Source organism: Oryctolagus cuniculus, chromosome 3 (assembly GCF_964237555.1).
Source record: "Oryctolagus cuniculus chromosome 3, mOryCun1.1, whole genome shotgun sequence".
In the NCBI taxonomy this organism is placed as follows: domain Eukaryota; kingdom Metazoa; phylum Chordata; class Mammalia; order Lagomorpha; family Leporidae; genus Oryctolagus; species Oryctolagus cuniculus.
Window position 1 is genome coordinate 98,171,977 of NC_091434.1, and position 26,881 is coordinate 98,198,857.

General features: G+C 39.7%; 1 protein-coding gene across 16 annotated transcripts in view; it reads left to right on the plus strand.

Annotated features, from left to right (window-relative positions):
* Positions 1-26,881, plus strand: part of GTDC1 (glycosyltransferase like domain containing 1) — a 434,789-nt gene that overhangs the window by 50,745 nt on the left and 357,163 nt on the right. The window contains exon 1 of one of the 16 annotated variants that reach the window (XM_051848727.2): positions 23,935-24,089. The exons of the other annotated variants lie outside the window; for them this stretch is intronic. Within the exon in view, the coding sequence (XP_051704687.2) occupies positions 24,033-24,089 (57 nt within the window). The 5' untranslated portion in view covers positions 23,935-24,032. Of the gene's footprint in view, positions 1-23,934; positions 24,090-26,881 lie in introns of those variants that run through there. 16 annotated transcript variants of the gene reach the window in all.

Consider the following 26,881-nt stretch of genomic DNA (forward strand, 5'->3'; position numbering starts at 1 on the left):
ATACATGCATGTGGTGGCTGCATGTTGTTCAGAATACCTACATGTGGCCCAAGTTTCCTAATAATGGGTTCTGACAGTGAGAGGAAGGATGTGAGAGGGACCTGTGTTTACTTTTTATTGCTTACTTTTGGAAATTATACAACATTTATTTCAAGGCATTTATTTCTTGATAGAAAAGTCTGCTCAAGAGTTGGCAATGGTGGTACAGTGGGTTAAACTATCTGCTTTGCCCGCATCCCATATTGGACTGCCAGTTTGAGTCCTGGGTACTCTGCTTCCATTCAAGTTCCCTTCTAATGTGCCCAGAAAGGCAGCAGAAGATGGCCCTTTCCACCCATGTGGGAGACCAGGGTGGAGCTCCTGGTTCCTAACTTGAGCCTGGCCCAGTCCTGGTTGCTGTGGCCACTTGGAAAGTGAACCAGCAGATTGAAGGTAGTTTCTCTCTCTCTCTCTCCTCTCTTTATCCCCCCCCCGCCACGTCTCCCCCCATCCCTCTCTCTATTTCCCCTGTCTCTGCCTTTCAAATAAATAAATAAATAAATCATTTAAAATAAAAGTTTGCTCAATTTAACCAGAAGGGGAAATAGTCTTTGCCTCTGAATCAGAATAGGATGTTACGTAAAGGGCCTATGGGACTGGAAACAGTGTGGTCAAAAAAAGGTTCAAGAACTTTTAGCATGATAATAATTGAAATTAGTGTAGTTCATTGTTAGTCTTACCTGGGAACTTGTTAGAATTGCAGATTGCCAGGCCTAACCCCAAACCTGCTGAATCAGAATTTATGAAGGTCTGTTTTTTTGTTTAAATTTTATTTATTTGAAAGGCAGATACACACATGGATGTACACAACACACACCCACACAGATCTCTTCCATCTACTGGTTCATTCCACAGATGCCTGCAATAGCCAGAGCATGGCCAGGCTGAAACCAGGAGCCCAGAAGTCAAGCCAGGTCTCTCACTTGTGTGGCAAGGACCCAAGTCCTTGAGCCATTATTTGCTTTCTCCAGGATGCACATTAGCAGGAAGGTGGTTCTGAAGCAGAGTGGGAACTTGAACCAACGGATCCCGATATGGGATGTGGGAATCCTAAGGAGCATGTTAATCTCACTATGGGTGATCTGTAGTAGGTATGTGAGGACTGTTGTACAATATTTTTTTGCTGTATTACAGTTCTGTAAGGACAGTGTGATGTGTGTAATTTCTAACATGATAGAGTTCATTGAGCAAGTCATAGCTCTTGCCTGGAGCTCTTCTTATTTTTTAAAAAAATTTTTAATTTTTAAAATTTTTTTATAGTGGGGAGATGAGGTAAGGGGTGGACCAGGCTAGAACAGCATGAGGAAAAGGGAGAGGTCTGGTCCTTTCGTTTTCCCTTGAAAATAATCATTGACCTTGATGCTGTTTCATTCCATGTTTGCATGAGACTATTGAAGTTATGTGACTTTTTGGTGTGCATCTAGTCCCTAATTTTAAAGTAAAGCCACTGATTGATTGAATATTTACCTGCAAAAAGCCTGTGTTTGGCTCTGTAGAGGATAAAAGGTAATGGAAGGTGTAGTCCCTGTCCACATACTTTAGCATCACATGGGTCTTGAGGTCAAATTCTGGCTGGAACCTTGACTTGTCCGCAGTAATCTTTGGAAGAATTCTCTGTTTATTTATTTGAATGGCAGAGTGAGGTGGGAGGAGGGAGAGAGAGGCAGAGAAAGAGAGATTGATCTGTTGATTCATTCCTCAGATGCGTGCAACAGCCAGGTCTGGGCCAGGCCAAGACTAGAAACCAGGAACTCCATCTGGGTCTCCCACATGGGTAGCAGAGGCCCCCCAAGTATTTGGACCATCTTCCACTGCCTTTCCTGGTGTGGTAGCAGGAAGCTGGATCAGAAGCTGGCTAGAACCGGCACTCTGATACGGGATGCTGGCACTGCAAGTGGCAGCTTAACTGGCTGCCCCACAACACTGGCTCCTGGCAAAGTTCTTAATCTCTCTGTATCTCAGATTCTTCTGTTGTAAAATGAAGACAACACCTACTGTGCATTTCTTACTGGGATGTTCAGGAGAGTAAATGCAGTAATGTATATGAAGCACTTGTAACAGGCATTCAGTAAATGGTAGCTGGATGTTATTATCATTATAATCATCATCTAGTTACTTTTGTATTTGAACATCACACTTGACTCTGTAGGGCATACTTACTATATTGATGGTCTAGGTGACACTTCTTAGGAATTGCTTTTCTGGCTCTGCAATGATTCCATCACGGTGGATAATTTAATTAGCCATTGCCTGCTAAGCACTGTGGCTCTGGCACTCAGTAAGAGAAATGTGGTGTACAAAGAACCAGGGCTTTGGAGTCAGACAGATCTTGATCTGTCATTACTCCCAACAGTCACTAGCTAAGCACCTTGGGAAAACTGCTCAGATTTGCTTCCTCCATTTTCTCATGAATAAAACAAGGATAACACCTATGTTGAAGGATTATTGTGGGTGTTAAATGAGAATATATGAAAAGCATTTGGCCCATAGTAAGCATATGGGAATTTTTACTTTGCCCTATTCTTCTCTCTTCATGTTACAGAATTCTAGAGTCTGCTTATCCAGAGTAACAGTATGTTGAGTTTTCTTCCATTTTTCACACTTGGTGACCGAGAACCCAGGGGGCACCTGACTTCCTTTATACTATTGGAAAAAGAATAAATTTAGTAAAAACAGATTTGTTTAAGTTTGTGATTTCCAGACTTATGTTTATAGGTTTTTTTTTTTTTTGGTGTATTTTGAAAATCATATTTTATATTAAAATACAGATAGAAAATTTACCCATTTAACAGTTGTTAAAGTGTCCAGTCCAGTGACATGAAGTACATCTGTGTTGTTGAGCAACCATAGATGTAGGTTTAAGCCTTAGCTTTGAAAATTGAATTTGAAATATCATGTGTTCTATTTGGCTCATGTTTTGGAAATGGCTCTTAGTGGTAGACAATAGAAATATTAGAACCCTATTAAACAAAAGGGCATTTATTAAAGAGTAGCAGTTTGCAGGATCTTTAAGGGAGCAGAAAGAATAGACTGTAGGCTGAGCATCTAAGATCCAACTTCTGGAATACATTTTTCTATGGACTTCCCAAGGGAGCTGCAGCCATCTCTAGTCTTAGAACCATGCAGCCATGCTCAAGTCTGGAAGCTGCCGAATGAGGAGTCTAATCCTGCTACTGGCTCCAGAAGAATGATTACTCTGCCTGTCATCATTGCTGGCTCTAACTGTGCTTGGTTACTGTGTGTCCCTCCTGTTTTCTCCTTCTGGTCTCCTGGGTCTTTTTCTGTTTGGGAAACCTAGAGCACATTTAGATCTCAAATTGCCATGGATTCTAAGCAGAGGTACCTTTTAGCTTTTTAGACACTGTTATGTTGTGTGACATGCCACAATGGGGTTGGATAATTGTTGAAGACAAAGCATAGGCTTTGGGACATACTGATTTAGCACCTTTGTTCTCTTAAAAGAGATGATAGTTTCAAAAGTGGAGATTGGAAATGTCAACCCAGCAATGTTGATAGGAGGTAAATCCTGAATTATGGAAACAATTTGTGAGTGAAGCCTACTTTTTATAAGTATTGTGAAACTCTAAATGGACTTTATTTATTTCACTTACAAAAATACATTTTTAAAAAGAATGTTATGTCACTTTGTCATTGTTAACTTTATGAATTTGCATTAGGGAACATGGATACAGATTCCTGCGAGCCAACTATGTCTGCCCAGCTGATGTTGAGCTGATGTCCTAAAACATGGACCTTTGCAAAAATTTTGTCATGTAAATAATTTGTATTACTCAACACATTCATGATGGGTAAGAGTTGAGGTGGAGTTGGGAAGAAAATTAAGTTACCCATAAAACATAGGGTCTAGTTTCTAATATCTAATATTGAGATCAGTACTGTCTGTTAGAAATATCATGAAAACTATAAATATATATTTAAATTTTCTAATATCCACATTAAAATACAAAAATAGGTGGGTGATATCAACTTTAATAGTATGTTTTACTTAACCGAAGTTATCCAAAGTAGTATGCTTAGTAGTCAAATGAGCCTACTAGGTACTGAACAGGACAACACAGAAGTATATTGTGTGTCTTATTTTACTAGAAAATTTTGGTATAAGAAGTACTGAAATGTACTTCACATATGTTTATAAAATGTCATGTGTGCCATATTTGATAGCACTGACTACTTACAGTACTTTATAAAGTGTGATGGTAACCCAGTGCTATTCTTCAGATTCCAAGTGTTGATATGGTGGCTTGCTGTCATTTATGAAAGTTGTGTAAACTGTTTGAACTATTGGAGTACAAGGTGTCAACTGTGATTCTGACAGGCAGAAATAGCATACTAGCATTGAAGTAACTGAAGGAATGGGTCAATGGTAGTATTTTCTGCTCCTTTTCATGCTGAATTTTCTGAGAGGATAGATGTAAAGAAAAAAACAAACTTTTTTTCTCACTCTAATATCTCACATACCACTACACTGCACATTTGACACCAGATTCTTCAGTGAACACCAGCTGGTTGTCCTGTACTTAAATTCTGACACTGTCTACTTAAGATAGCATCAGATCTACAGGTTGAGGATTCCATTCCTCAAGACCCTTCCCAATCTCCCTACTCCAGAGGCCACTTGCAAACCCCTGGTTCTGATTTGTCCTGATAATCCAGACGTAAATCAGGTTACCCCTCATTAGGTCCTATTAATTTGCTAGGACAGCTCACTGAATTCCAGAATCACTCACTTAAGTTTACTAGTTTATTGTAAAGGATATTATAGTAAATACACTTGAAGAACTCAAAGAGATGGATAGAGGAAGGTGTGGGGAGCTGGAGGTTCCATGCTTTCTATAAGCATTCCACCCTTCTAGCACTTCCACAAATTCAGGAATCAGGAAGCTTCTGGAACCTTGTCTTTTTGGGTTTTTCTGGAGGCTTTAATAGGTAAGCGTGATTGATTACATCATTGGACATTAGTGATCAACAGGATAAACTTTCTGCTTCACCCCCCAAGAGTGGGGCTGAAAATTCTTTTTTTTTTGACAGGCAGAGTGGACAGTGAGAGAGAGAGACAGAGAGAAAGGTCTTCCTTTGCCGTTGGTTCACCCTCCAATGGCCGCCGCAGCCAGTGCGCTGCGGCCGGCGCACCGCGCCGATCCGATGGCAGGAGCCAGGAGCCAGGTGCTTCTCCTGGTCTCCCATGGGGTGCAGGGCCCAAGGACTTGGGCCATCCTCCACTGCACTCCCTGGCCACAGCAGAGAGCTGGCCTGGAAGAGGGGCAACCGGGACAGAATCCGGCGCCCCAACCGGGACTAGAACCCGGTGTCCCGGCGCCGCAAGGCGGAGGATTAGCCTAGTGAGCCGCGGCGCTGGTGGGGCTGAAAATTCTAACCCCCTAATCACATGGTTGGGTGCATTGGCATGCAGCCCACATCTTGAGCCTGTCCAGGAGCTCACCAGGAATTACTTCACTAGAATAAAAAGTGCTCCTGTCACCCAGGAAATTCCTTGGGATTTAGGAGCTGTGTCAGATGTTCCTATCAGGAAATTAGAAAGGTCTCAGGTCTCTGTCAGGAACTGAAGTCAGACTAGAAATCAGAACAGGCGATTCATTTAGTAGCCCTCCTGATCAGGAAATTTCAAGTTATTAGAAGCTCTATGTCAGGAACCATGGTCAGAGACCAAATATGTATTTCTTATTATGTCATAATATCACATTGGGCCATTACTAAATAATAAGAGTGTTACATAAGTTTTTTTTTTTCTTACGATTTATTTATTTGGAAGGCAGAGTTAGAGAGGAAGAGATAGAGGAGATAGAGATCTTCCATCTGCTTGCTCAGTCACTGAATGGCTACAGGGCTGGAGTTGTGCCAGGCTGAAGCTAGCAGCCTGGAGCTACCTTTGGGTCTCCATGTGAGTACAGGGGTGCAAGGACTTGAACCATCCTCCAGTGCTTCCCCAGGCACACTAGCAGGGAGCTGGATTGGAAGCAGAGCACCTGAGACTCAAATGGGCTCCAATATGGGATGCTGGCATTGCAGGTGATGGCTTAACTCTTCATGCCACAGTGCCAGCCCCAGTGAAGCTTTCTTGTATTTGATTAGTGACAAGGTGACTCTCAGATCCCTGCCAACTCTAGAATGCTGATTTCAGTTGCAATAATTTCCAGGATATGGGTACATTCCAATAATTTATGTCCTTGATAGAAATTTGTCCTTGGAGGCACAACTATTATATTCTAGAATTGGTATGTGTTCTAGACTTGATCACAAATTTACTCTCTGGAAGACCAGACCTTTAGATGACTCCTCCAATCCTTTTTTCCATCATGTATGATGATATTGATTGGGCTTTTAGAGCCCTGGGATCATGGTTAGATTATCTTATGAAATATTTGTATTTGGACTGGTATCCCTGCCTCTTGTTTTATTGCTTGTTGCCATCATAGCTGAAAGGAGACTAAAACTCCTCTATCCTCTTTTGTTTTTAAGCTAACTTGTTGGAAGAAGTCTTATTTCCTGAGGATTTACTAATTGAGGTCCTGTTGAAATAACATCTCAGGGAGAGGTACCCTAGAGAAGTTTTCTATAAAAAACTGAGAATGCATTTTTCTTGATCTAATCAAGCACTTCTTATGTTATCAGTGCTTATTGGATTTTTGTAGCTTTTTATTAATCATTTTACATCATTTTATAATTACTAGGAATTCTGGCTGTCATATTTTCCGTCAGTCAAATCTTTGAATTGATTAATTGATCATATTAACAATATAAAAAGCTAATCGATGGTAGATTCCAATATACCTGATATGCTGATTTTGATCAAGGGAGAATAGCAGAAAAACTGGAGGATCTATGTTTCAGAGAGGTAGTTGGAGAGGTTTTTCAGTGAAAATCTACTGTAAGAAGAGAGACTCTGGAGCAGCAAGGACTGTACAGACATGTAACAGCTCAGCGGACACCACGAGTTACTCCTACAATTGATGGTCCTGTAGCCAGCACCTGGCAGGGAGGCCATCTTCCCAGAATGAGATGCCCAGCCCAGGGATGGAGCAACTCTCTCTTCGGATGGAGAGGCTCCCAGGACAGAGAGTGGATCCCCTGCGGCCCGTGACTGTGGGAATCCTGGGACTGTGCTACAAACTGGGAAGACTCCATGCTCATACTATGCAGCACCTAGATTCTTTGAGCAGTTCATGCACCTATGTGAGTTGGCAGTGCAGGCACAGAGAGGTTCACCTTGGCACAGAGAAGAGTGGAGGCAGTGATGACACTAGCAAGGGTGATTTCCCCCTACTGACTACAGAGGAGAGCTGTTACACATCTTTTTGATGTTACCCTGGACTTTTGCAGTACCCCCAAATGCTGGCCAGAGCTCAGTAGTCACACATAGCACACACCTCTGAAATTCCCTGAAGATGCAAGCATCCCATTACCCCAAGGGAACACAATCCCAAGAACAGAGATTTCAGGGGAGATATCAACAAATGTTTCTCCATATGCCTAAAAATAATACAAATACAAGAAATATGAACAAGGAAGACAACATGACTCCCCAAAAGTAACATAATAATCCTTCAATATTAGAGTGAAGATGAAGATATTGATGAAATGCCTGAAAGGAATTCAAAAGATTGATTGTAAGATTAGTCAAAATTACAGAGAAATAATTATATGACATGGATAAGAGATTTTCTTGGGAAATAGCAAACTGACATATTAGAAATGAAGAATTCAGTATGTCAAATAAAAAATACAGTGGAAGGCCTGAATAACAGACTCAGTGAGGCCAGAGAAACAATGAGCTGGAAGACAAAGCTTTTGAAATACCAGTCAGACCAAAAAAAAAAAAAAAAAGGAAAAAATGAAACCAGCATTCAGGATCTGTGGGATACCATCAAATGACAAAATATACATGTTTTGGGCATTTCTGAAGGAGTGGAAGAGCATAATGACTTAGAAAACTTCTCCAGTGGAATAATAGCAGAAAGCCTACCAAATTTGAAAAAAGATGTGGACATCCAAGTACAAGAAGTACATAAAAGCACACAATCAGAGAAGATCTTCACCATGACACATTATATTAAAACTTTCAAAATTAAAACACAAAGAAAAGATAGTAAAATGTGTAAGAGAGAAATGCCAGATTACCTTAAAAGGAACTCCAATTGGATTGATAGCAGATTTCCTCCCCACCAGAAACCCTACAGGTGAGGAGAGAATGGAAGTAGGCTAAGTTCTTAAAGAAAAAACTGTCAGTCCAGGATATGTACCCAACAAAGCTCTCATTTATAAATGGAGGTGAAATAAAGACTTTCCAAAGCAAACAAAAATTGAAACATTTTGTCGTCATGCGGCCAGCCTTACAGTGATACTTAAGGATGTACAACACATAGAAACACAGAAAGGTAAACAGCATCATGAAAGAATACGAAGGCAGAAATCCGTCTAAAAATAATACAAACAAGATCCAAAATAGATAATAGGCACATATAAAGAAAAATGGCAAGACCAAGTCGTCACTTACTGCTAAAAACTTTGAATGGAAATGGGTGAAACTCCAATTAATAGATACAAATTGGCTGAATGGATTAAAAAGCCTACCATAAACACACCTCACCAAGACGGAAAGTGAAAGGATGAAAAAAGATATCCCAAGGAAGTAGAAATCGAAAATGAGCAAGAGTGGCTATCCTAACTTCAGCAAAATAGAATTTAAGACAGAAACTGTAAAAATAGACAATGAAGATCATGTAAGGATTTAAGGGATCAACTCAACAAAAAGATGTGAGTATAGTAAATTTGTATATGCACCCAATGCTAGAGCACCCAGTTATTTAAAACAAATGTTAATAGATCTAGGGGAGACATAGACTCCAATACAATAATAATGGGGGACTTCAACACCCTCTTTTCATCAGGGAAATGTAAATAATAACCACAGTGAGGTTTTACCTCACCCCAATTAGAATGACTGTCATCCAGAAATCAAAAATAATAAATTCTGGTGAGGATGTGGGGAAAAAGGTACTGTAATCCACTGTTGATGGGAATGTAAACTGGTACAACCATTATGGAAGACAGCATGTGTCGCTCCCCCTCTTCATGGAGGAACGACACAGGACCCTGCGCTGTTCTTTCGTCTGCTCGGCCCTCCCCAGGTTTGCTACTGGTTCTTCCCGGGTTGGCTGCCGTCCCTTCCACCTCCGTGGAAGGGCGGTTCCCCCTGGCCACTTTCCCCACTTCCGTGGGGGAGCGGCACACCGCCGACCGGCTCTCTTGGGGGCTGCACAGGTGTTCCTCAGGTGTTCCTGGTGCATGTTGTCTCTCTCCTCCTTTATAGTCCTCTTCCACCAGTCCCAACTCTGCTACCCACACGCTGAGCGCGCTGCTCTCCTCCAATCAGGAGCAAGATCAGCTCCTGCAGCTCAGTCAATCAAATTGGTGAGAGGCAGCTGCGTAGAAGTTGTTACTCCCTTCTCAGCGCCATATTGTGGGAGAGCAGATGCATAGAATAAGTCTTAATTCCAGTAACAGTATAGTCCGAGTTGCTCCCCACAGCATGGAGATTACTCCGAGATCTAAAAATAGATCTACCCTATGACCTAGCCATCCCTCTCCTGGGAATTTACCCAAACAGAATCAAATGAAATCAGCATGTGAAAAAGTTATTTATTCCCCCATGTTTATTGCAGCTCAGTTCACAATAGTTAAGATATGGAATCAACTCAGATATCCATCAACTGATGACTCGATGAAGACAGCTTGGGCATTTTAAACTTTCAGGAGGCAGATAGTGGAATTCTGGTTTTAATGAAAGTTTTCAGTGCTCCAAAATATGTCTGTGTATGTGCCTGTATACACATACACACGGAAGCATGCATATATATAATGTGGATTTCCATTTGCCTCAGTCTTAAAGTTTGCGTTTGTAAAAGTTCTGGTGGCATAGTTTGCCTTGTGAAGAACCAAGAGGCCTGATAGTCTGTCAGTAGAACTGTCTCACAGGTATGATTCAAACAGTTTTATTAGCAACATATGGAGTATGAAGGAGCCACAGAGGAGAGTGTGCAGTGTGAGGGTGCTGGTCTGTCTTTTTTGGCATGTAATTATATCATTTCCCATGTGTGGTGTTATTTGTTGCTGCCTAGGGAATATAGAAAAATACATCTAATGTAGTGAAACAGAAAAAATCAGAATAAATTATCATTGTTGAGTTTATGGGGAATTGTTTTGATGAAAGATATATTTTCCCAAACCTAAGTTTCATTTGGTACTTTAAATTTTATTCAATCAATCTTCTAAATTAAAACTCAGATTTTCAATTATTTGAATTTTTTGATCAACTTTACATAATAGTCCCATAGCTGAGTTTCATAGCTGGGAAAGAAATCTCTTTTTTCCTATTATGACAATATATGGTTCTGCTTAATTAGTGTTACTAAATATTTATTAATTTTTCTTTAGTGATGTGCAGTATTTAAATGATTACACTATGTGGATTACTTTAGTAGATACCACACAGAGGACGAAAGCAGACACAGCCTGTGGGCTTGTAGTTTAATTCTATAAAAGCAATCACATGTAAATGATGCTTACATAGCCAATGATAGGCATGATAAACAGCAAAGAGGTTACCTCTGGGAGAGAGGGTGTGAAATGGGATGAGGGAAAGGTACACAGGAGCTTCATTCTATCTTCTTTAAAACATATCTTTCATCTAAGATTTGTTTATTGCCAGGTTGAAACAAAGGCAGTGGAATCATTTGTTTCACCTTCCTGGCCGGCAGTTATTTGGCTCGCTTGGTACAGCTTCTTATTGAGAGGGTGGTAAATTGGTAGACTGAGGGAAAAACCGTGGTGGAGCTGGGGGTGGGGTGGAAAGTGGGGGCAGAGAGTGTGCTCTGTTAAGAGCCCTGCAGAAAAAGCTATTGTGGTTTTTTTGAAATTTCATCCCAGTTCTGCTTACTAACTGGAGCCTTAGGATAAGTATATTATTGCTACTCTGAAATAATTTAAAAAGTTTAAAGAAATGATTTTATTTATTTGAAAGGGGTTTGGAAGGGGATAGCAGAGAGGGGAGGGAAGGAAGAATGGAAGGAGGGTGGTAGACATAGACACACGCACACACGCACACACACACACACACACACCCACACACCCCGGGAGATCCCATTCACTGTTTTATTCCCCAAATGTCCATAGCAGTCAAAGCTGGGTCAGGCTGAAGCCAGGAGCCTGGACCTTAATCCAGATCTTCCACATGGGTGACAGCTACCCAAGTACTGGAGCCATCACCTGCTGTCTCCCAGGGTGTCTGTTAGCAGGAAGCTGGAACTGGGAGTGAAGCCAGGACTTGAATCCAGGCATTGCTGTACAGAAAGTGGGCTCCACAAACGGAGTCTTAAATGCTTTATGAAATGTCTGCCCCTGAAAAGCTTAAATATTTTTATAGTTGATTTCTCAGAATTTCTGTGGGAAGCAAAATTTCTTTACTTTAGATTTATGTTTGGCTTTAAGACTGTTGAGGGGCCAGCACTGTGGTGTAGTGGGTAAAGCCGCTGCCTGAAGTGCCAGCATCCCGTATGAGTGCTGGTTGGAGTCCTGGCTGCTCCAGTTCCAATCCATCTCTCTGCTATGGCCTGGGAAAGCAGTGGAAGATGGCCCAAGTCTTTGGGCCCCTCACCTGCGTGGGAGACCTGGAAGAAGCTCCTGGCTCCTGGCTTCAGATCGTGCAGCTCCAACCTTTGAGGCTATATGGGAGGTGAACCAGTGTAAGATAGACCCCTCCCTGCCTGCCTCCCCACCCCCTCTCTGCCTCTCAAATTAATAAATAAATAAATCTTTTTAAAAAAGACTGTTGAAAGACCCAGGCCATTGAAATGGATAATTCTTTTATTTTCTTTTCATTAATTTGAAAAAAATAATTATTTTAAAGGCAGAGTTGGGGAGGGGGGAAGAGGGAGAGAGAGAGAATGATAGAGATATCTTTCATCCACTGATTTACTCCCTAAATGGCAGCAACAGCAACAGCTGGGTCTGGGCCAGACCAAAGCCAGGAGCTGGGAGTTCCATCCACGTCTCCTATGTATGTAGCAGGGGCCCTAGTCTTGAGCCATCTTCTGCTTTTCCAGGCACATTATCAGAGAGCTGGATTGGAAGTGGAGCAGTGGGGACTCAAACCATACCCATATGGGATGCGGGTGTTATAGGTGGCAACATAACCCACTGTGCCACGATGCAGGCTCCACGAAGTGGATAATTCTTAAACTGATTAACTTCCAAGTGGCTAGTCTGGTTTCTTCTGTATGCTGATAAAGTAATATTACTTAGATTATAGTGATGAAGAAAGCAGTGTGAATTGTATGCTTATTTTAGAGTGTGAGCAAATAGGGGCATGTTTCAAGTGCTTTTCAAATGTGTGTGACTACTGTCAGGTTTTTTTATATAATGATATATCTAACAGTTATTTCTGTGGAGCTACTTTATTTGTGAAATAGATCAAACTTCTGCTTGAAAATGCAAAGAAAATCTTTCTACTCAACTTCTCTATGAAAATCAGGTTGAATGGTATGGAAAAAAGTATGGGGGTGTTTTGTAGAAAAATGGAATTAGAAGAGGTTTATTTTGGTGCAAAATTTTTTGAAATTCATATTTTTTCATAAAAGTCATGGAAAATGCATATTATTATAAAACTGCAAATGGATATAAATTTTTTTCACCAAAATAAACTTTCTACATGAACATTTTGAAGTTCTGTCATATAGTTGGGTAGTTTTGTTTTACCTTGAAAAAAACCATTTAATAAGGATTGGAGTTGTATAACAGGTGGGGGTGATTTTAGACATACAGGAAGAGAAAATGCTGAATATCTGCAATCTTAGAAAAATGAAATCTGTTAAAGGAAATATGTAGTAGTAATATTAAATTTATTGTTTACCTTAACTTCTCTATCCTAGATCTTTACAAAAGCAGTCAAGAAATATATCTTATCAGATTTAATTTAACTGCTATTATTTTTTTCTGAGGGTAGATTACTTTATAATCCAGGTAGAAGTCCAAACTGCATAATATTGACATTTATATCTAAGTATGCCCTTTAAAGTTCTGAAATAATGTATTGGTAGTATAGTATTAAAAATGTGATAAACATGAAGATAGTATATGGATTAATTAAAATAATCCATCTGTCCTATGAAATAATGTTGCCTTATGTTTGTGGAACTCTGTGTGTGTATAGTTACAGTGTTCCACAAATGTAATTATTTGTATTTCTTACAAATGTTTCATTTTATCTCATAGGAGTTTTGGAATTACATGGGGTTGATGAGATTTCTCTTTACTAAATGAAGAAATTGAATAGCCTGATAGTGAGTGGTCTTTCCATAAGTAGGACTAAACTAAAGCAGGTCTCCAGACTTCTGGTTTAGTGCTTTGTCTTACTGGGTCTTCAATCAGGGAAGTTTGGATTTTTCTGGCCTATTGTAGTGTTTTTTATTTTTCTTTGAAAGTTTTGGCATGTTTTGTTAGAACTCTTTCCATTGCTTGGAAAGCAAAAGAGAACCAGTTTGTTGCAGTTGGTATTTTTGAACACAGATTTAGATGGTGAGAAGAATAAAACTTGAACTTCTTGGATTATATTTGTATCTATTCATTTTGTGTAATATTTTACAATGCAGAAAATAAGAAAGTTAAGGACTAACTTGATATGGCCTACACTTCTGAACTTAGGATGAAGTCCTGGTGACTGAGGTGCAGGTAGACGCTCTCTCCACATACCTCAAGCAACATCCTGGAAACCCTAGGATTCTTGTTGGAATTTCACTCAACTTCTCCCATAATGGTTTTTATAATTTTTAAAAAAGATCTTTTGAGAACATATTACATTTTTAAATTGAATTAAAAGTAACTGTGATTACTTAAATCAAATATCAGTAGTGTGTATTTTACATGGAACCACAAAGACATTTGTATGTCTTATCTGGACATACGTAGGCATTAAGAATGAAAATTAGGGCCATTAGAAAGCAATTTTTACTTATTAAATTTAGCATTTATTTTAAATTATTAAATTATTAAATTTAGTGTTATCTAACTACTCTTTTTAGTAAAGGTATTTCATTCATTTACACCAAGGATACTATTACTTGCCTATATGTCTTAGTTCAGGCTGTTGTAACAACTACATTATTGTGTAAGTAGCATAAGCAACAGATATTTATTTGTTATAGTTCTCCTGGCTGAGAAGTCTAAGCTCAAGGTGCTGGCAGATCTTGTGTCTGATGAGAACTCACTTCTTGGTTTGAAGGCATGGGACCTTCTCCCTGTAATCTCATAGGGCAGAGAGCAAAGAGATGCAAGCTCCCCTAGGCCTCTCTTATAAGGACACTTGCTAATCCCATTTGTGAGGGCTCCTCCCTCAAGAGCTAAATCCCTTTCAATGGCCCTCATCTTCAAATACCACTATGTTGGGAATTACGCTTTAACATATGAATTTGAGGTATAGATAAACATTTAGTTCAAAACACTACAGTAGTTAAATATAATTTAGATATTCAAATTTCTTTTTAGGGAATGAAAATTAATTGTAATTATAAGTTTAGGTCATAATTAGAGCTAATTCTGTGTTTTTTTTGGTCATTCAGTTGCAACAAAATTGAACTTCCATGTATTTTAGTACTTATATATGTCTTGGGGCATTTGCAAAGTCAGAGTCCTGTTTCTCCTGTGGAAGTGTTAAAAATCCCGAGAAGCTTTTTTGAGATAAAGTTTGTCCCCTTTCAATTACTAAATGTGATTTTCCCTTATCTGTGAATTTCACCTTCGGTTTACTGGCAGTTGCTTTTTTTTGTGTGTTGGGATCATAGAATTATGGTTAACTCCTTGTAATCTGGCTTTGGTCCCACTGGTGACCAAATTCTAGCCAAATGTGGAGAATCTTTTTTCTCAGTTCTCAAATCTCCTTGACGTTCTAATGCCATCTACCCTTGGCTGTCACACTGCAGGAGCACTTTCTTTTGGGTTTCTGCTTTGAACTTTCTGATACCCTCTCTGCTTCCTAGGACACTGTTTCCTAGGTATTAGGATAGGTTTTGTCTTCTTACTTTGCTAAGCTTTTACTAACTGCATTTACTTTAGTTCTGTCTTTGCATTTGTATGGTAGATATTTTGTTATTTCTCATAACTCCCAGCCTTTATATTTCTATTGCTGGTTATTCTTGAGCTTTTTTTTTTTTCACATCATTGCTCATTTCCTAGACCTTTCTACTCAAAACAGACCCATATCATTGCCTTCAGATTCTTCTTTCTATGGTTTCAGTTTCTTAAAGAAGCGTTCTTTTAATATGTTGACTTTTAAAATTTAGTGTCCCTTATGCCACACCCATTATATTCCAATGTCCTTTTGATGTCCAAGAGTCATTTCTTGAAAATGTTTCTTAAAATTGGCCCATGATTCTTTTAAAATTCTCTTAAATTTTTTATTTTATTTGAATGGCAGAGAGACTGAGACAGAGACTCAGATCTGTCATCTACACATTTACTCCCCCAAATGCCTCAAAAGCCTGGGGCAGGCCATAGCATAACCTAGAAACTCAATCCAGGTCTCCCATATGGGCACAGAGATTCAGGGTATTGAACTATCACCTGCTGTGTCCCAGGGTGTGCATTGGTAGGAAGCTGGAAAGTAGAGGAGAGGGAGAACTTGAGCCTGGGCACTGACAGGAAATCTGGGCATCCCAAGTGTTGACTTAACGATTTTTTCTCCTGTTTAAAACAACCAACACAATACATTTGTGAAATAGGAAGGGTAGAGTTTATTATCCCAATCTGCAGGTCAGGAGGTATGTACTTACAGAAGTGATTTGCCTGAAGTATCATTGCCAGTTAAAGGACGACCCATTACTAAAGCCAAAGTAATCTGATTTTAAGACTCTCTAGTGCCTGTATCCAAAGCAAGTAATTTCCTAACAAAATATCTTTCAGTTTCTAGTTCTTTCATTTGGTTCCCTTTACTTATATTGCTGGATTGATATTCATAAAGCCAGTCTTAGTAACTGCTACTACAGATTGGAACACTGTCTTAGTTACTGTGCTAGATTGTGTTTCATCCTTAAAACTGCAAGGTGGGTACTGTCATACCTATAGATGAGAAGAACTTCATAGATCAGGAAATTGAGGCTTACAGAAGCTAAATAAGTCATTGCTAGTCATCAGGTGTGTTGGGATGAGGGTGAGGATTCACACTCTTATTCCCAAACTCTGGTTGTTTTTCTAACCTCATTTTGTCTTTTTATCAAATTTTTGATGTCACTCCTCTTTCTAAAAACTTACTCTGGCTTCCTTTTGCCTATATAACCCCACTCACTCAGTCTCTTAGGATCCTCATGTTTCCTTTCTGTCATTTTCTCTGGTTCTCTCTGCAGTGAACACTCTGCTCTTGATCTTGTTCTCTCGTCACACAGACCTTATCTAGTCCTGTGTTCTTACTTTCTGAACTCATGCTGTTACAGAATCATTTCACCTCAGTGGTGTTTTTTTTTAAACCTATCCCATGCCAGCTGTCTACCTTCTTCCCAGTCTGATTCCATTAATTCCATTCTGAGCATGCAAGGTGCCATGGTAGAAGCACATAGAGGATTGCCTGGGCCTTGTGGTGTGGTGAGCTGTTAATGGGAGGAGCAGACTGGATTCCTTATAATGCTTCAAGAGCACTTGCAGAGAGGCATGTGCATGGGCTATCAGAGCAGTACTCTAGAGGATGTGATTAATTTTACCTGAGTGATTGGGGAAGATGTGACAGAAGGACTGACATTTGATTGTTGGCCTTAAAGGAAGAGGAGGAGGTCTTTAGGTGTAGAAAAGGTGGGAGGAGAGCATTCTAGAAAGAGGAAATACTTTATGAATGTAGGAGTGAAAGCACAAGTGTATACCGAATGCTGTGGTAGGAACCTTAAAGGACTTTGTTGCAAGGCTATGCAGAGTGTGTTGCTAGTGGACCTCAAGTGACGGGCCTTCCCTTGGTTGTGTCACCCTAGTCCAGGGTTTGTTGTTTGACCTTACACTGATTTGTTGAGCCTCTTGGTTGTACAGACCTCTCTCAGGGGGTGGGCTTACCTTAACCACGCTCTTAGAAACTAAAATACAAATATTTGTATACCTATTCAAGGGTAGTTTAAAAAGTATGTGTGTAAAATAAAATTGAAAGCCTTTTATTTTGGTGCAAATAATTTGAAATCTATGTATAGTTTTTTTTATAATATTCATTTTACACAAACTTTTGAAGACCCCTGCATATCTGTTTGTCAGTTTATTATTTTCTTTGAGAAATTCAACTGTCAAACAGATCAGGTTTGCTTGATGTGGCAGATCAGTACATTGCCTCCCTATAGATGGGTTTCCTGGGAAGCCAAGTTACTAATATGATGGTCAGTTGATTGAGAAATACAGCTTTCAAGTTGTTCCAGAATTTTTTTACTTTTTATTTATTTTATTTATTTGAAAGACAGACAGTCAAAGAAAGATCTCCCATCTGCTGATTCACTCTGAAATACTTGCAGCAGCCAGGGCTGGGCCTGGCAGAAGCCAGGAGCTTGGAACTTAATCCAGGTCTCCCATGTGGATGGGATGGGACCCTTGAACCATTAGGTGCTGCCTTTCAGGGTACACAGCAGCTGGAAGTTGGAATGGAGAGCAAAGTTAGGACTTGGACCCAGGCACCCTGTTATGTGATGCAGGAATCCCAAGTGGTGACTTAAATGTTGTGGCAAACACCTGCCTTGACCCAGCATTTCTGATCAATGTGTTATCTTTCTTCTTGCAAGATGCTTGGAAAGCTACATTGCAGAAGATTGCCTTTCAGCATGAATGAGAACCGGGAGGGATATTTGCAGAACTGTCCCTCAGCTGAATTAGATGGAGGCCATCTTCGCCACTGTAGGTATAGCTTTGCCAGGGAAACCCTGATAATAAGAGTCAATTAGTCAAGGCAGCCTCTGCTATTGCTTGGCATGATCTTGGCAGCATTTGCCTCGGAGATTTCTTGATTCTTGGTGTTTCTTGGATTCTTTTGCTGATCAGCCCCTTTGCCCTCCTTTCCTATACCTTCTTACTGATGCAGTCTCCCTTCAAATAGGTTGAGGCATTTTGAGCCTATAGATATACATTTTTTTTCCCACAGCAAATGAGGAAGATACCATATGGTTATTTTTTTAGAATGACTTTTGTGAAAAGTCATGGATTTCACATAAACCCACAGTCAATTAGAGTTATTTTAAGCACTAGGGGAGCAGGAGGGTTTTCATATCTCTGGATCTATTTTGTTTTTGTTTTAAGTTACATTCTTGTATTTTCAGTCACTTGGGACCAAAATCAGGGAATGGTGAATAGCCCCCTGAAGCTATTCAGGTTTCCTGCTGGTGGGATGTGGGCAGAAGGCTAGAAAGGAAAGTTGGGACTGAGTAATGAAGGATCTTGAGGCCATACTGAAGAATTTAAAACTCAAAATACTCTCAGCTCAGTTCTTCCCTCTGTAGTTAAGCCATCCCCAACCCCACCACCATTACTTCTTTTTAGCTTTTTATTGTCTTACTTATTTGCTATTTTCTATATCAAACTGTTAATGTCCTGCCACGGAGAATATGATATTGGCTGTCAGTGGATCTTTAAGACATCATTTTGTGTAGCCTCTTTGTGTTTTCACCAATAGATGCTAGGTTTTATTATCTATGTTTTAAACCCGAGACTCAGGATATTTGATAAGTAAGTTGTTGTTCTGTTACCTTGCTTTAGTTCTTACTGTTTCTACAGCTTCTTTTCTCATCCCCCAGTTTTGTAGACAAGGCATTACTTTTGATTATACTATGTGATGTTTCTGTTATGGTGCATATGCTTATGCATGAGTAATTCTTTTAATAATCAATTGTCCTGTGTTTGTTGTTTTCCTTTCTAGGCAGCTTACCATTTTATATTTAGGTTAATTTCAGACTTACTCCTTTTGCCTCTTATAAAACTTAGCTCAAATGATTTTCTTATTTGCTTATTATTTTCTTATTTCTTATTATTTATCATTTCTTTTTTGTTTTAACTTGTTAAAAAACTTGTTTACTTATTTATTTATTTGAAAGAACAATAGAGAGATAGAGATACTCCAGCTACTGATTCACTCCCCAGTGTCTGCAACAGCCAAAGCTGGGCCAGGCTGAAGCCAGGAGCCAGGGTTTCTATTTGAGTCTCCCGCATGGTTGGCAGGGACCAAAGTACCTGAGCTGTCTCCTGACGCCTCCCAGTGTATACATTAACAAGACGCTGGATCAGAAGCAGAGGCAGCACTCAATCCCAGGAAGTCTGATATGGAATGTGAGTTTCCAAGCAGTGGATCAACTCACTGTGCCACAACACCTGCTTCCCAGTTGATTTTCTTTTCTTTTCTTTTTTTTTTTTTTTTTGACAGGCAGAGTGGACAGTGAGAGAGAGAGACAGAGAGAAAGGTCTTCCTTTGCTCTTGGTTCACCCTCCAATGGCCGCTGTGGCCGGCGCACCCCGCTGATCCGATGGCAGGAGCCAGGTACTTATCCTGGTCTCCCATGGGGTGCAGGGCCCAAGCACTTGGGCCATCCTCCACTGCACTCCCTGGCCACAGCAGAGAGCTGGCCTGGAAGAGGGGCAACCGGGACAGAATCCGGCGCCCCGACCGGGACTAGAACCCGGTGTGCCGGCGCCGCAAGGCGGAGGATTAGCCTAGTGAGCCGCGGCGCCGGCCCCCAGTTGATTTTCAAGCAGTATTTAACAAGAAAATACTATTAAAGCTGAAAATCTCCTAGTCTACTCAAGTGCTCTTATTTTCTAGATGAGGATACTGACATTTGGGGCAGCTGCAATTTGCTGTAGCACATGAGTAGTAGAGCCATGAGCAGAACCCAGATAGAGTGACATGATAGTATACAATTGTTCTCTATTTGGCTAAGTGAAATATTCTATAGGAATGAGAGGGACTCTCAAAGGTCACCTAGATTAATGTACAGCATCCAAAGCCAGTATATTCAGTTTTAAAAAAATATTTACTTATTCGAAAGTCAGACTTACAAAGAGAGAGGGAGAGACAGAGATAAATCTTCCATCTGATGGTTCACTCCCCAAATGGCTACAGTGGCCAGGGCTGGGCCAGACCAAAGCCAGGAACCAGGATCTTCATCTGGGTCTCCCGGTCTCCCACATGGGTGCATCGGCCCAAGCCCTTGAGCCATATTCCACTGCTTTCCCAAGCACATTAGCAGGGCACCGGATCAGAAGTGGAACAGCTAGGACTCGAACCAGCCCCCAGTATATTAAAATTTAAAATAGCACTTCTGTTTAGTCCTAGGAAGAGTACACTTTTGAGTATCTTAGATCTTATTGTGTTAAGTAAAGCAATCTATTGAAAAAGGGACATGGGGAAGGAGTTCATGCATTGTAATCTGCTTTGATCCTGCCAAGCCACATACAGGTGCTTTATGTGCATCACCTCAGCTATTTCCTGTGGCTTGTGAAATGGTTGCAGTTGTACCCATTTTGCTGATGAGACTGAGACTCACAGAGGTGAAGCAATCTTGCAACCAGGACTGGAAGATGTGGGTTGTGAGCACTGGTCTACGTGGCTTCAAAGATCATTCTCTTTCCGTCATGCTAGACCAAAGCCCTTAAGAACAGGGACTTTCACAGTGGCCACCACACCTGACTTCCTAATGAGCAGCAGTCCACAGCTGCATGCTATTATCTGCAGCAGTGGTGGTGAGTGTGATTGCTCAAGCTGGGTGGCAAAGCCTGACTCACTAAGTCACATTTTCTAACCAAGGTTCAAGGCTCGTCTTTTGACCTTCTCTCTGTGTCTCTTGTGTCATTGTTCCCATTTCCATTCTGTGGGAGAACAACCCCATGTTATAAGCCCACGTCTCATTCTTCTACCCACATCTCACTTTCCATCTTATTAATGCTCTTCATGTCTTCTCTGACTTTTCCTTCACTCTTTACTATTATCATCTGGAGAAATTGGTGTCTTTACCAGAGGTATTCAAATAGGTCAGCTTGATTTTTTTGCACCTTTGAATTCTGTTGGTGTGAAAAAACATTGGACAAAAAAAAAAGATGACAGTAATGCATAATTACATTGTCTTCCAGCAAAACACTTCAAAAATGGCAAGATATATGCAATTCATAACTTACATAAAGTTCATCATTCATATTTATAAAATCTGTGTCTTGGTGCAAAATATACTTCAAGTTTCAAAGAATGATTTTAAAATACTTTTGAATCATCTATCTAAGAGCTTTCAACACTGTATAAATAGTATACTTTTTAGCATTTCCATTTGTGTACCTGCAGTTTGCATCATTTTTGAGACAATTTACCACTTTTTTTTGCAAGGCATATATAGAGACTCAGCTAACAAATGTCATTATGTATGTGGGCCTCAAAAAGCAACTGGGGGAAATTATATTTAACTTTTTCAAAAACTGGTTATCTGGGCTTTCCCCCATTTCAGAACAGAACCAGATGTAAACCAAGGATGTGTATCAATGTGCATAGTTTTGAATATGTATATATATACATACACACACATTTTTTGGTTTCTCAAGTGAAGTTTAAATATCATCGCCACCCCCAAAAATTTTTTGATTGTTTCTGGTAAGTAGTTTATTAAATCTAGTGATTTCCATCACTTTGCTCTTTGCTCTTGTTAAATTCTAGGCATTGTTTCTTTTTCTTTTCTTTTTTTTTTTTTTTTTTTTTTTTGGACAGGTAGAGTTAGACAGAGAGAGAGAGACAGAGAGAAAGGTCTTCCTTTTTCCGTTGGTTCACCCTAGGCATTGTTTCTTATTAAGAACAACATAGTGAGGGATTACAGTTATGACATTTGACTAAGTCTTTTCATAGGGGGAAAATATGCAAAGAAGGCATTGGAAGCTCCTCCTTCTGCCAGAAAGCCCATTATACATGTAGACTGGACAGAGTGAAGTAGCTCATGGGAATATCCTGATGTGGGAGGTGTTGGATAACAAGAAAGCAGAAGGAGAAAGGATAATTCTTCCTAGCGTGGGAAGAATAGTAATTTCCTTAAGTAGAAGGGCTCAAACCCTTTACAACTATGTTGATATGTCATTTTTATTTATTTATTTAGATTTACTTTTTATTTAATTAAATGTTGGCCTAAGATGATTCTGTTTTAAAAATAAATTCCAAATCTACTGTATTGCAAAAAAGAAAAGATTATATTGTTTACTAAGTATGAATTACATGTTTAGACTCTACTTAATAGTATTTATGTTGTATTTTTTCTGGTTTTAAATTTCATATGTTCATTGTCTTTTTATAAAGACATTATACATTTTATGTATGTTTTGTAATCATCTAGTCCAAACTTTTTCTTGTTAAGTATGTCAAGGCACTCAAAATGTTTAACACAGTTTTATGTCTATTTTATTTTGTCTATCTAGTGGGCACTGGTTGTATAAATGAGTGAATGAATGACAGAATAAATACAGAAATACCTGGGGCTTGTGATGTGCTGTTCTGCATCAGATTCATGATTTCAATTATGCTGTCCTACTACTATCCTTTTTTTTTTTTATACAAATGTTTTCCAGTCTTTTTTTTTTTTTAAAGATTTACTTATTTATTTGAAAGTCACAGTTACACAGAGAGAGAGAGAGGTCTTCCATCTGATGGTTCACTCTCCAATTGGCCGCAGCGGCTGGAGCTGCCCTGATCTGAAGCCAGGAGCCAGGAGCTTCTTCCGGTCTGCCACACTGGTGCAGGGGCCCAAGGACTTGGGCCATCTTCTGCCTCCCAGGCCATAGCAGAGAGCTGGATCGGAAGTGGAGCAGCTGGGACTAGAACCGGCGCCCATATGGGATGCCGGCACTTCAGGCCAAGGGCGTTAACCTACTGCGGCACAATGCTGGCCCCATCTACTATGTTCTTAAAAATAAAAGTTTACATTAGATGATTATGTACATACCATAAAAATTACACAAAGTACGAAAAGGATGAAAAATATTTTTAAAGTTCTACTACATATAAAAATCATTATAATTTAGAGCATCGCTTCAGGTGTTTTTTCCTCCTTTTCATGTCCTCATACTCATACCCACACATGTACATATATTTGTAAATAGGGATATAGGGAAAAATTATATGGACAAGATTACCCTGTGTATCATGTTTCTTTAAGTAAAAATAATATTACTTTATTTCAACAGCAGTAAAAGAAATTAAAACCAAAGGGATTACAGTAACTAAATAAATTGGCTTTTACAATAAGAAATTGCCAAGCAATTTTACTAAAATTGAAAGAAAAATTACTAAAATTATTAATAGATTAAGATCATGGTATTTTAAAAATTAGCTATGTGATATCGTATCATCTCCTACTATGAAAAGTATGAAATTAGCATATTCCCTTTGTCCACTTTCTAATTTTTGTTAAATTGAATTCGACCTTGCTAAGCTGTATATCATCTACACTGTAATTATTTTCACAGTTTTTAGCTTTAGTTTTATATTTTAAAACATTGGGTGCTTATTTACTATCTATTATTTCATTGATCCAAATTGTCTTGGGAAGTGGTCCTGGAAAAATTGCATTCTAGGGGGCTGATGCCTCCAAGCAAGGTACCAAGTTTCCTTTGAGAACAGATTTCCGTGGTCAGTAGACTGAGACTCTGGCTTAAGAGCGAGGTCACATTGGCCTGGGCAACTTGATTGTCAGATAGCAGTTTGCATTTTAGTTTAACTGTAATCCTTGAAATGTAAGACTGTTATTTTCTTTTAGTTATGCAATTTAAAAACATGAGTGGCTTCTTTGTGCCCAAGTAACACAAACTTGGGACGACCGATCGCACTGAAACAGTTAGGCGCCCTGGAGGCAGAGGTCCAGGGGCTGTCTCCCGGGATATTCAGAAGCTGTCCGAAGTGCCACTTGTGGTGTTCCCACAGACATCTTTTGACTGCCATGCCATTTCTGGGAGACCTGAAAAGCTACTTTCTTGTGGTAATTGTAGACTGTAGGGTGAGTTCTCTGCAATGTTCTCTATTAGAATATAGTGTCTTTTTTATTCTCCTTTCATCTTTTTTGCCCTTGATAATGGGGGGTGGGTGTGGACTTAAAGTATCTTCTGTGTTAATCTTGCCCTGTGAACTAAAGATCCGTCCATTTAGATGACAAATAATCTGATCTAGCTCCATGCTGCAGAAATAAATCGAACATTTATTTCTGCCTGTAAATACCTCCATTTCTTCATTCTCTAATCCTTTTTTTAAAAAAAGATTGATTTATTTATTTGAAAAGCAGAGTACAGAGAAGAAGAGGCAGAGAAAGGGGGAGAGAGAGAGAGAGAGAGAGAGGTCTTCCATCCACTGGTTCACCCTCCAGATGGCCACAATGTCTGGAGCTCAGCTGATCCGAAGCCAGGAGCCAGGAGCCAGGAGCTAGGAGCTTCTTCCCGGTCTCCCGTGTGGGTGCAGGGGCCCAAGGAATTGGACCATCTTCCACTGCTTTCCCAGGCCACAGCAGAGAGCTGGATTGGAAGTGGAGCAGTCAGATCTTGAATTGGCGCCCCTATGGGACGTTAGCACTGCAGGCAGCAGCATTAACTGCTGTGCCACAGCACGGGCCCTGTTCTTTAGTTCTTTATTTTGATTCATTTCTTAGATGAGTTCATTAGATAGTTCTGTTTTATTTTTTTTGGTGTGTGTTTATATGTGTGTATTTCTTGTATGTACACTCCTTTCCTTTAAAAAAAAACTTAAGTTTATTTGAAAGGCAGAGCAACAAAGAGGAGAGGGAGGGGGAGGAGTAAAAGGATAGAAAGATGGTGAGGGAGGAGGGGGAGGAAGAGGGAGATGTTTCATCCGCTGGTTCATTACTCAAATGTCTGCAGCAGCCAGGGCTGGGCCAGACTGAAGCCAGTAGCCGCGAACCATCCAAGTCTTCCATGTGGGTGTCAGGAACTTAACTACTCAGACCGTAATCTGTTGCCTCCGAAGTGTGCAGTAGCTGGGACTTGAACTAGCACTCTGATGTGGAATGCGGTTGTCACAGGTGGCAGCTAAACCTGCTATACCACATAATTCTTTTGTTGAGAAGTGCTAATGGATGTTATATTTCTGTAGTGATTGAATGCTTAAAAGTGTTTATAGCTTACTTTGAAGCTTTATGGAACGTTTGAGTGGATATCACATAACTGGATTTCATGTCTTTCCCTTAGAAATCTGATGATATGCCCTACAATTCCCAGATAATAGTGATTGCTACGTAGAAATGTCTAAGATTAGAGTTGGTTTTCTTTGCTAGAAACCTACAGAGTTAATGGTTATATTCTCTCTCTCTTACATTCTGTAATTTCACAAGAATATTTCTTAGTATTAATTGCTTTGAATTCAATTTTTTTGGAACATTTTATTTTTAAAGTGTTTCCTTTTTCATTCCTAAGATTAAGTTTTCTTCAATGATGTTTCTGCATTTTCCTCCTATTCCAATGTTCTTTTCTTTTGCAAGAATGTATTTGCTGAATCTTTTACTTTCTGCATTTATCTCTTACCTCATGTTAACTTTTTGCTATTTCATTTTATATGATTTCTTTCATAGCTGTCCTTTCCCTGACTGTTTTAGCATTGAATAGTGTGGTTTGTTGTTGTTTGCTTCATTTGTTGTTTTATTCTGTATGAATCCTTTTATAATTGTAACTTTCTCTTCCTTAGCCTGCCATTTTATTTTCATCTCCTTTAGCTGTCTTGGCTTTTCTTAAATATTTCTTAATTTTCTTTGAGCTCTTTATTTTAAATGGCTCATTTACTTGCTCTTTTTTTTTTTTTTTTTTTTAGACTGTGGAAAGTTATTTCTGTTATATGAGTTTTTAATTTCCTAGGACAATTTTTTTTTTCCTTCACCTGCCGTCTGCTTCTGTCTTTCCAGTGCAATCCTTGTGAGTTTAATAGAAGTTCTTTGTTGACTCCTTTCTGGTTCTGACTCATTGTTGAGAGAGTTTTCATTAAGAACAGATATTGCATGAAAAAAAGTGTGAGGTCAGATGGCAGGTATTGAGTGGTGGGGAAAAAGGGCATCAGTTTGCTCTTCCATTTGCATTTGCTGTCTCTACAAATCCCTCACCCATGATATTTCCATTTCTGTTATTTATTTGAAAGGCAGAGACATAGACAGAGATCATCAGTCTTTGGTTTACTCCCTAGTTGCCTGTCATAACCCTAGCTAGGCCAGCAGTCTGAAAGTCAGTCCTTGTCTCCTAAGTGGGTGGCAGGGACACAAGCACTTGAGCCATCACCTGCTGCTGCCTACTGTGCACATTATGAGGATGCAGCAATGGAGAGAAGCAAGGATTTGAGCTCAGGTACCCTCATCTGGGGCCAGAGTGTCTGAGTGGTAGCTTAACTGTGGCTCCAAACACCCACAACTCACCCAAGATGGTGATTGCTATTGCCCTGGGGACATGCCTCACCTTAGTTTGTGGCACTGTGAATGTCAATGTGACTTTGAGGCCTGTGAGTCATAGGAGGTGGTATAGTGAGTGTTCTGGTAATAGCTGTTTCCCCTCTCTTTCACACTATTTGACAGTCACTCTGAGCTAGGGAGCTAGGTCACTGACAATAAAAATATTGTTGGTTTTTCCCTGTCCTCTGTTGTAAAATTGTTTTCTTATTTTCCCCAGGTAGAATCCTAAATATCACCTGGGCAAGAGTGATTTGGCTGTCAACATTACTTCTCATTTTGTTCCAGACAGCACATAATTTGGTGGATTTATTTTTATATAGTTTGTGGTTTGTGGTCATATTTAGGTCTTTGTT